Source organism: Brachyhypopomus gauderio, chromosome 9, assembly GCF_052324685.1.
Source record: "Brachyhypopomus gauderio isolate BG-103 chromosome 9, BGAUD_0.2, whole genome shotgun sequence".
NCBI classification, from domain to species: domain Eukaryota; kingdom Metazoa; phylum Chordata; class Actinopteri; order Gymnotiformes; family Hypopomidae; genus Brachyhypopomus; species Brachyhypopomus gauderio.
The window spans coordinates 8,391,659-8,403,763 of record NC_135219.1 but is presented as its reverse complement, the minus strand read 5'-3'; the positions used below and the strand labels follow the sequence as shown (position 1 = coordinate 8,403,763).

General features: G+C 40.0%; 1 protein-coding gene across 1 annotated transcript; it reads left to right on the top strand.

Annotated features, from left to right (window-relative positions):
- Positions 1 to 7,032: 7,032 nt before the first annotated feature.
- Positions 7,033 to 11,225, top strand: opn8b (opsin 8, group member b). The gene is made up of 4 exons (XM_077016190.1): positions 7,033 to 7,244; positions 8,022 to 8,315; positions 9,176 to 9,501; positions 10,591 to 11,225. The coding sequence occupies exons 1-4, from the start codon at positions 7,175 to 7,177 to the stop codon at positions 10,966 to 10,968; spliced, it is 1,068 nt and encodes a 355-aa protein (XP_076872305.1). The 5' UTR covers positions 7,033 to 7,174; the 3' UTR covers positions 10,969 to 11,225.
- Positions 11,226 to 12,105: the final 880 nt, after the last annotated feature.

Below are 12,105 nucleotides of genomic sequence, written 5' to 3'. Positions count from 1 at the left end.
AATTATTTTGAATCATTTTGAGTACATGTATAAATATTGAACTTAATTAAGTTTAACGTGCTGGGAAATATAGAAATGGACCTTGAAAGTGACGTACAAGTGCTTGAATTCCACCTTATAAAGGTGTATGAACCCAGCAAACGTGACTTTGCGGGCGAAGTCACCGCAATTACGTCATTTTCGCCGTGCGGACCCTCGCAAGTATAAAACCAGGCTTCAGTAAGTTAGTGTCGGCAGGATTTGCCGCTCTTCTTGCGTCTTTGTTATGTGCGCAGCTAACGTCTAGACCAGGGGTGCCCACAGTTTTCAGCTTGCGAGCCACTTATAAGATGACCAAGTCAGAAAGATCTACCGGGGTGGCGGCGAACGTAATTTGTTGAGGGGGGGGGGGGGTGGCGAACGTAATTTGTTGAGTGGATTGCAGATTGGCTACCGTGAATGTCAATCAAAATACAACCGTCAGTGCAGATGTGATTCATCTACTACTATTTTATGTGACGCGATCTACGCACATTCCTTCGCGATAGACCGACACTTCCTTCGCGATCGGCGGGTCGATCGCGATCGACGTAATGAGCACCCCTGGTCTAGACAATCGATTGTTGTCATTTGTGAATCGATTCTGAATTGTCCACATTGCGCATCGAGATGCATCTAACAATCGAACATTTCCCGCACCCCTACAATGGATGTGTAGTCCCAATTTTATTGCATTGAAATTACTCCACGTTTTTTCCAATGTGTTTACTTATGTATTTGTTTTAAACCATGAGCATGTATCCAGTGCACCAGTCAGAGGCTTCAGGTGGCATTATTCATTGTTACTTTAAGCGACACAAGAGGAGATCTTTGGATACACCACAGCCTGATGGTGCACTGATATGCACAAATACATACATGTGTTACTTGCTTGCTAACCCATTATGAACACAGAACATCCACTGGGACAATCATATGTTGATTTATTATTGTTTTGTAATGTGCCCCATAAAAGCAGGACCTCATTTAATATACCTTTTTTTCCCACAGACACTCAGATAAAAGCAGATATGCTTAAATGATGCACATACTGTGTCCTAGTATATAGTATAACAATAAAAGATAAGACAATGTACTGTAATTATAACTGAATTTTTAAAAGTCAGTAAAGAATATCCTTTGAAAGGCTCCTGGCAAACTATGAGCAGAGCAGCAAATGCAATCCAGGTGTCTTTAATGGTCAACATCTGCTATCCATGAAATGTGTACAAAATAAACTAAAGGGCTTTGCTACCATTTCATTTAATTTTTTTTATGATTTTGTATTTGCAGCATGTGGTATTGGCATATGTTTCTTCTTTACTCCATGCTCATTGAGTTCAGGAAAAACACACTCATTCTAATGATTGATCACCTGTACACCACCACTTGGGGGCGCTGTTTCTTTGAAATGTGGCGTGCTTTGGTTTGCGCATGCGCTTCTGTCGCTGTGCTGGAGGAGTCTAGTCAAGTGGTCAAATAGCTGGAATTAGAAATCAGAGTACAATCTCAGTCCTCGGCTCTGAGGAACAGAAGAGGATAGATTATATTTTTATTAACTATAGTGCTGGTGTGGCTTTGCTTGTATTACTTCCATAGACACAATAGGCCATGTCAAAATATAAATTACAAATAATTCTACAGAAAAAGAGCAAATGATTATTTATTTTACAATTATTCATCAATTATTGCCAGCTATATCTGGACACGATAGCTCTTAACAGGAAATCTGAGGAAAAACGTGTAAAAATAACGTTAGCCTATAGAACTAGATGAATAGATGAATACGTATATAAAAAACAACTTCAGCACAATTAAAGTAATTGTGGAGGCGGAGGGGGTTCGGTTTGGTGAGGAAAGAATGGAACAAGAGGTGGACAGGCGGATCGGTGCGGTGGCCGCAGTGTTGCGGATCGATATACAGGAGGGACCACGAATGACAGGAGCGCATGGCTACATAAGCGAAACAAACATGATTGAGAGCTGGGGGAGGGGCTAACCGTGACACCGTGAGGAGTTCGGTCATCCGGGAGAGACTCGGTGTAGAGACGCTGCTCCTCCATGTAGAGGAGCCTCGCTGGGCCTCTTTGCTTAGGATACTGCACCCGCGACCCGGATAAGCAGTTGCAAATGGACGGATGGATTGATAAATTGATTAAACAATTATTTCGTCCATAAATATAAAAAGCCTGTCTTATATTTAATGTGGTGTGACACATAATTAAGGCTCACACAAATTATCAATAAGTGACCAATAACCATTTAAATGATTCCAAAATAATTTTCTCTTTGGTAATAAAAAAAAAAATCCTGAAGGTCAAATTACTTAACAGTGGCATATCATATTTCAGTTTACTGGAAAAGACGGCTGTGTATGACAGACTGGATGGGACCTTGTGACCTTAACCCTTAACCCTGCTATATACCAAAGAGAGATGTCAAAGGAGACAAGAAAGAGAATGAGACATTCAGTAGTCACATTAGATGTCAACTGTCTGTCTAGAGAGAGAGAGAGAAAGAGAGAGAGAGAGAGAGAGAGAGAGAGAGAGAGAGAGAGAGAGAGAGAGACCACCGCTGCAGAGAATGAGAATGCCCTTCTAAAGATTCACATACAGACATTACATTTCAAACACTAAAATCTTAACACCATGCAGGACGTAGTCACGGATGTTTCAAAGACATAATAAAAAGGGCAAACGATTTCCATTAGGGAGCTGCAACATGCAAACTGCTGTTGGGAAAACACAGGACAACACAGGCAGACACAGATGCTGGGAAGAGAGAGGATGAGTCCAAAACCAGCATTCCAAGATAAACAGAACCAGAATGCATGAAAAACGAAGAAGAAAACACAAGAACAAGAAGAGGTGACAGAGATACAGACAAGCAACACAGGCGACTGACAGAATAAACACTGAACTCGAGCACAACGTGAACTATAGTACGATGAAATGAATTTTCTCACTATCATCAGCAATGATCATGGCAAGTTCTGGGTATGAAGCTTATATTCACTTAGTAACTCACATCGACTCCAGCATTGCCAAGCAATATTTCTTTCAGTCACTTTCAGTCAATGCCGATTGTGTATAAAATGAACTGACAGCATTTTATGATTATGCATACTGCGTCTTGATTTGGGCTCTAGATTTGTCACCTGTCACTAGCTCTTACTCTCCACTCTTGAACATCTGTCAGGGGCAGAAATGCATCGTGGGACTCAAAATGTATGACAAACTATACTAGCAATCTTGGCAAAAGTGTCTGGCCGGGAGCTGAAAGAGACATAATTATTGACAATATTATGTTGATGTATACAAAACTGAGGGGATCAATCATCTCACAAGTCTGATATGGATGTGCTTGGTCTGATATGGATGTGCTGGCTCTTCTGAGATGCTGCTTCTCCATCAGACCCAACCACGTTCTTTTACTCACTTTGATGGTGAAACAAACCAACAACCTATTTTACATGAATAAACAAAACACAAATATCATAGGTAAGCCTCATATGCATTAGTCTTTTTTTTTTTTTTTGCTAACTGCAGTTGAAGCATATCAGCTTGTGATTTTTAGCAGATTCATTTATATAAGCAATTCATGTTAAAGGTCATTTTACAAAATTTGTCAGGACCATTTTCCAGCTGGATATATGACTGCCCTGTGTAAGCCTTGGTGATGTATTTAATAAACTGTTTATCTGTTGCAGATATAAACTGTCAAATATATTACAGAAATAATATATATCTTATTGCTATAACATCTGTAAGAAGGAAACCTTGTCACAGTAGCAAATGACATTTTATGACAAATTAATCACACACACTGCAGATTTTACCATGAAACTATCATTAATCAAACATATAAACACCTCCAAATGTGAAAACAAGATGAGAACCACAATGATTTGTAGATTTTAACAAAATTGAACAATTGAAAGCACTTTCCTTCACACGTGCTGTAGAGGTTCCTTGTGTCCTTTCGAGTTTGTTTTCTGTAAACCAGAAGCCACTTCTGCCTGCTACTGGTCAACATGGGCGTGGTAGTGGGGGGAACAGTGGACCTGACTACCCAGGGCCCGAGTACGGAGAAGGGCCCATTTTGCTCATGTGCCTCTTTTACTGGCATTTATAGGGGCCCACTGACATTGAGAGTGTACAGGGCCCAGAATTTGCTGCTACGCCTCTGCTGGTCAACCTCCCAGCACCATATCCCTAATTTGCCATGGGAACTCTTAAGCGCTTTGTGACAACATGTGTTGTGAAAAGCGCTATACAAATAAACTTTGATTGATTGATTGATTTTTTTGCTTTTGTTGCCTGGTGGCTGGTAATGGCAGCTTGAGAAAGTCTGATCTCACACTGCCGTAATAACTCACCATTCCCAAATGGTTTAAAACTGAAACACAGTGGTAGCACTTTGTTTAGTGGTAGTTATTTCAGTTTTAGAGGAAAGATTCCAATAGCTACATTTAACAGTGTTCATAGTGACACTGCACATGATAAGTAGACTCTTTGGGTGCTCGTGCTGCGAGGTCTTTGCTGAAACAACCTGAGAAAAGCTCCTCAGAAGTTAATTAGGAGTGACACCAGCAGGAAATTAATGCTACAAACTGCTCAGGCGTATTAGGAACTGTAACTATGATGTCTTTTTTAATTAAATTTAGTGGTGGCTGACATGTTTTCAGTTTCATGTATATGGAGAGATCTTGCAAATTAAGGTTTTTTATCACAACACCCAACATCAAGTGTGGCGTTTAACAATTAACTGCCGCTGGCTTTGATAGCAGCTGTAAGGACTAGAAAACAGCCAGCCACATTCAACATTCAGAAGTTAAACAGGAGGGACACTGGTCAGGAAATAAATGTTTTAACTGTTTCCGAATAAAAGGGCCTATAAGCTGTTACTGTTAAAATAGGTTAAAGTAAAGTTTCTGTTGGCAATGTTAACAAGTGTGTAGTGGAATCCTTCATTATGACTGAACTCTAACCCTCTTTCTCTATGTGACATCTCGCAATCACTATGCGTCACATGGAGAAAGATTACACTACTCAATCTACACTACACTACTCAATTACACTACTCACTTACACTACTCAATTACACTACTCAATTACACTACTCAAATACACTACACTACACTACTCAATTACACTACTTAATTACACTTCTCAATCTACACTATTCAATCTACACTACACTACTCAATTACTCAACTCAATGTACACTACACTACTCAAGCTACACTACACTACTCAATTACACTATACTTAATTACACTACTCAATCTACACTATTCAATGTACACTACACTACTCAATTACTCAACTCAATTACACTACACTACTCAATTAGACTACTCAATCTACTCTACACTACTCAGTTACACTACTCAATCTACACTACACTACTCAATTACTCAACTCAATTACACTACACTACTCAATTAGACTACTCAATCTACTCTACACTACTCAGTTACACTACTCAATCTACACTACACTACTCAATTACATTACTAAATCTACACTACACTACTCAATTACACTACTCAGTTATACAACTCAATCTACACTACACTACTCAATCTACACTACACTACTCAATTACACTACTTCATTCATTTGTTCAGTAAATATATGGTAAGATATGTCATATCACTCCTGCACATTTTCCTGACAGACAATATATATATATATATATATATATATATATATATATATATATATATATATATATATATATATATATATATAAGACAATATACAGTATATAGCAAATATATACATTCTAATTTAACAAAACTGTAAAATCTATAAAAATGTATAGAAGCTCAAGTTTTACTTGTGCTCACTTAGCAGAGAGACAGGAAGTGTCAAAGTTCTTTCCACTCTCTCTCTCTCTAATGTCTTGAAGACCCAAGACAAATGCTGTGTTTAGAGACAGCCTGGCATGACTGCTGTTCCCTTAGAGACGCCCACTGAGCCATGTCCATTTAATGGACATCATTTCCTGCAGGGTGTCTGCATTAGTCAGGGCAATAAATCACACACACGCACTCACACTGGAGAAGTGATGTGGGCTTATGGAATATCACCTATCAAAAAGGCATTAGCTCAGCCAGTGTCACAGCTCGGAGGATTAAACTACCCTGTGGTCCCACATCCTCTTTACACATCTAGAATTTCCTGAAAGGCTTATTACCCTTTATCCTGGCAGGCATTCTGCTAAAGAAAGGGCAGCAAAAAGCCACAGATTAAAATTTGCCACAATAAATGTAAAGCCCCCCACCCCACACCGCCAGAAGATATTCGCATGCAAAGGAACATAGGCCTTTATTATTTAATCTTATTGTGGTAAACAATAAGGCACTAAAACTGACAATGGTATTCACATAGCATTATGTGACTTTTGCTGTAATTTTATGCTTATAAATGCGAAATCCAAAACTGCTTGAAACTGTGGGAGAAGTTCGATGATAGCACAAGGCTTCAGTTACATGGTGTGGACATTTTAACATTCTCCTTTATGTTATCACCAAGCAAAACGTGGTGGGTATTTTCTCTGTCTCCAACTGGAGGTGGCGCTGGTGCTTGGTTCACTGAAGGCAGAGACTCCGGGATGGCGTCACTTCACCTGCCTATTAATTTACACTTGTTAATTAATTTTGACAATATTAATCATCTCTCGTACATATTTGGCCTGTGTGAATTGGATTTTCAAACACAGTTCCAAGATTGCCAATCATTAAGATCTGGGAGTCAAATCTGAATTCCAGTTTTAGAGATTTTTTTAGAGAGATATTGCAGAACTACTCTAGAAGGAGTCTTCACGGCTGCCACATGTACTGCGCGTTTTAATGTTAGTAAACTATAAATAAAAACCTGCAAACCAGCCCAAATCCCCACGGAGTTGCAAACCAGTCAACTAAACGTAAAATACAGGCAGTGGGGCAGCATGGGCTCTTACACTTCAAAGCAAATGTTTCTCAAACAAGGCAGCGGTGACCGTCAACCCAGAGGCGCTCTCTTCAGTTTTAGTCTATTCGTCGGCTGGGTAAACAAACAAATAAATGTTATAACATTGTCTTTTCTCCTTGTGTCCTTTGGAGAAAACTGCAGTTCTTCTCGCTGAACAACGAAATTTCGTTCCCCGTATGGATATTTATTCGTCCAAACTATCACCCGCTGTGGATTACGGAGCTGGTGCGTTTCTCCTGTTGATAGGTAAATTTAATAGGCGCATTAAAAAGGTTGCAACGCCATGTCGACATTGCAATCGAATTTTTTATCGTTGTTGTTATATTTTTCAAAGAATGTTATAAATTGGTTTGAGAGTTTTATTTCCTGCACGTTGCGCAGAAACACATTTATCCTTTTATTCATGGTACAGTGTCTGTCGGAAAATAATAGCGATTGTTTCTGACAGACCCTGCGTTGATAACCACTCAAATGGTAAACAAATAACTGTAGGTAATAGTATATTAGAGTACAGAATTCCCTGTTAAGATGTGTGCCAACTTCAATGTGATATTGCAGAGAAAATTCAAGGTGATTTAATTTTCACAGTGAATGTGACAGTGAGGGTGGGAAGATTCTGTAGTTTAGATTAGATTCTGACTCGCACTGAAAGGTTCAGGCCATGCTAATAACTTTGAGTTATTCAATACGCATGATTCGTGTTTGTGTACTTCCATGCAAAACAAACAAACAAACAAACAAACAAAAACTTACATCTAGAATGAGAGGAGGGGTGTTCTGTCATTGTCAGAAGTAATGATAGTAAAGTTTCACATGCAGAAATTTTATTCACCTTACAAGAATAACTACTGGCATTTCCACAACAATGTCACCACTGCATTGAGGCAACAAAACAGGGCACCTGCTTTATATATCCTGGAGATGCACGGAGATCTTTTCATCGCTGCAACATTATCTGAGATTAGACGTGTTTTGTTTGGGTACAGTCACAGTGCATTCTCCTTCTCACTCTTTCATGTGAAGCTCTTCTGTCCATCGTGGGGAACCTGCTTGTCCTTGTCATGGCCTACAAGAGGTCGTCCCACATGAAACCTCCAGAACTCCTGAGCGTGAACCTGGCAGTGGCGGATCTCGGAGCTGCGGCCTCCATGTACCCGCTGGCCGTGGCTTCCTCCTGGAGTCACGCCTGGCTGGGGGGCAGGGTCACCTGCGTCTACTACGGCTTGATGGGATTCTTCTTCGGAGTGGCCAGCATGGCAACATTAACGCTCATGGCTGTTGTGCGTTTTTCTGTATTCTCCACTGTGCCGTCTTCCAGTGAGTACCACAGGCTTCCTACAGCCTTTGCAGTTAATTTTTTTTTACCAATGAAATGAATATAATGAAGGGATGAAATGTGCCTTTTTTCTTTCAATTCTTTTTCTTTCATCATTTCTCTCCCAGCTTTAGTCATTAAGCAGTTCCCATCTACCCACCTAGCATCTAGCTTTCTCTTTCCTGACATAAAACAGCTTACAAACTGTGGAGAGTTCAGCAAGCACACGATTCTACCAAGACACAGGAAGCCAAGCTCAATCTTTTCAAATGCTGCCCGTACAGGGACACAGAGCTGTTGAGCAGACCGGGTGGAAAGTGTTGAGCACAGGCACACAGGAATCCAGTTGGTTGATGTTGCTGTGATTGACAGAGTAATGTCATCCCTCCCACCAATCAGCACCAACCGTGGCTCTTCTGCCGTCAGCCATGGATGTGTGTGGCAGGATGTACCAGTTTTTAAACAGAATTTTAAATCACGCTTGTATTACGAGTAGCACTATTTCTGGATACACAATCTCAGATCACACATTTCTCCCTAAAGGGTGACGGTTTTGTGACCATATAATATCATAATTTCACACATCTTGCTGTTACCACCTTCCTCCATCATGGAAAACCAGAAGAAGACTTCATCATCTTCATCACCACCATCATCATCATCATCATCACCATCACCATCAATAATTCCAACTTTTATTGACGTTTGAGATCACCATCACCCATGGTCATCATGTGCATTATGTGGAGATGTATTTGGACGTGCAAACCAAAGCTTTCCTCCCACCAGCCAGTGTCTGAATGGTTCTTTAACCCCTTGCTTCATCCACTACTCCCCTCCCCGTCTGCTTCCATGGTCCAAGAGCGGAAGCTCAGTAAGAGGAGGGTTCAGGCACTGCTGGCGGCCACGTGGCTGTACGCCCTCCTGTGGGCGGTGCTCCCCCTGCTGGGCTGGGGCAGGTACGGGCCGGAGCCCTTTGGTCTGTCCTGCACACTGGCCTGGACCGACATGAAAGAGAGCGACAACTCCTTCATCATTAGCATATTCTCCATGAACCTGGTCATCCCAGCCATCATCATCACCTCCTGCTACATCGGCATCGTCCTCCGCCTCTACGTCTCCTATAAGTCAATGAAGAACTGTAACGTCATCCCCAGCACCGTCAAGACACAGCGCCGCCTAGTGGTGGTGAGTGATATCTATATCTGGACTCTTCCATAACTACTGGCACCCTTGGTAAAGATGAGTAAAATAGGCAATGAGTGAATGTCTTTACTGTTAATCACCTTGCTTGCATATGGAAAATAATGTACTAAGAATCTAACCTTTCCATGAGAAAAACATAAAAAAATTTTAACATTAAGCATTATTTTTTTTAAAGATGTGTTACCATTGTTGGGACCCCTGCATTTAGTACTGTATTCACCATTCTCACATAGAATCTTGGAGTTTTACTGATTCCACACCATTATAACTATATAGCCAATTACATGGTAAATACCTAACCTTCCAGTACTGAATATTTATGCTAATATCTAACCTTCCAGTACTGAATATTTGGGCTAATATCTAACCTTCCAGTACTGAATATTTATGCTAATATCTAACCTTCCAGTACTGAATATTTGGGCTAATATCTAACCTTCCAGTACATAATATTTGGGCTAATATCTAACCTTCCAGTACAGAATATTTGGGCTAATATCTAACCGTCCAGTACTGAATATTTTGTCTATTATCTAACCGTCCAGTACTGAATATTTGGGCTTATATCTAACCTTCCAGTACTGAATATTTGGGCTAATACCTGACCTTCCAGTACTGAATATTTGGGCCAATATCTAACCTTCCAGTACTGAATATTTGGGCTAATACCTAACCTTCCAGTACTGAATATTTGGGCTAATACCTAACCTTCCAGTACTGAATATTTGGGCTAATATCTAACCTTCCAGTACTGAATATTTGGGCCAATATCTAACCTTCCAGTACTGAATATTTGGGCTAATATCTAACCTTCCAGTACTGAATATTTGGGCCAATATCTAACCTTCCAGTACTGAATATTTGGGCTAATACCTAACCTTCCAGTACTGAATATTTGGGCTAATACCTAACCTTCCAGTACTGAATATTTGGGCTAATATCTAACCTTCCAGTAGGCTACTGAATATTTGGGCCAATACCTAACCTTCCAGTACTGAATATTTGGGCCAATACCTAACCTTCCAGTACTGAATATTTGGGCTTCTATCCTATTCATTATTATTTTAACAGATTGCCATTCTGGTCAGCTTTGGTTTCATTGGCTGCTGGACACCCTATGGGATTCTGAGCTTGTTGTCCATCTACTCACCAAACGTCTCCATCCCTGCGCATGTCAGCATGCTGCCCTGCCTGTTCGCAAAGACCTCGACTGTGTACAACCCATTCATCTACTATATGTTCAGCAGTACCTTCAAACAGGAGGTTAAGGAGCTAGTGTGTGTTGGAGCCAGAGTATGCATCTCACAGCCAAATAAGGGTTCTGAAAATGCCCCACAAGTGGCGATGTGTGATAGGAACAAGGCCAAAAAAGACGACTTATCAGAGCAGCGGTCAAATGAACAGAGCAATGACATTGGTACACAGGTCACACCTATGCCAGATCCATAGCTTCCGGCGTTCTACTAGTGTCATTAAAGGGTTGTCCTTTCTGCAGGGTCTTAAAGTCCTCCCTATTCCATTTACTTCTGTGCCCCAAATTAATGAGGCCAGTTTCAAATGAAACAGGAAGTCTAACAGAACTTGAATGAAAGACGAATGTCTTGAAAGGGATGATAGTGTTGTGCATGTGCTGTTAGTGGTTACTGATGTTATGTCTCATATCATCTGGTGATAAATCTTAAAAATTATATATTTTTTTACGTATTTTGTTTTTTTTTTACGTACTGTGTTTGTCTTTTATTGTATTTGTCTTTATACAACAATGCAATAAGATTAATAGCTAACTAAATTTTTAAAAAGAAACTTTCAGCTGTCTGACCAGGTAGATCTTTATGTAGTAATGCTACTATTAATCCAGTGATTCATGCTGAATTATTAATCCACTGACTATGCCCTGCATCAACATAACAGCCTGTTGTTTACTAGTGTTATAGTGCATCGTTGTCAGTTGTTCACTAGTGTTATAGTGCATCGTTGTCGGTTGTTCACTAGTGTTATAGTGCATTGTTGTCAGTTGTTCACTAGTGTTATAGTGCAGCTTATATGTGCACATCATATGAACAGTGTCGTTCACCTTCATGCAATAAATGATGTAAGGAACATCAAAATATTGTTCTGCTATGTTAATTCTACTGTTTATATTGTAGGATTAAACAAATACAATAATACAGTCATTTTGCAGGAAATTCAACATTATAGACATCAGTCTATAATGATTATGGATAAGTAAATATGAATTACAAGAGATGTCATAATTTTACATTTATTAAAAATAATTAGTTTCACTTTTGCTGTGTAATACAAAAATCTCAGCACATATTCCCTGACCTCTGTGATTCAGATCAACCACCTACGCTGTTTGCTTTGGCCGATGTGCCATCACCACGATTCCTTGGTAACAACAATATTTTTCATCTCAACACAACTCAACAATAACAAACTGGAGATAAACCAGTCTGCTCATTATTCACCTACGGATCTGTGGTTGGGTGATGTCATAACGGAGGAGAGGATGGGAGGATAACTGGGCATTCCTCTCGTCTGTATGATCAATAACGCAAGATCAGTCAGACTGACATCTCTGAT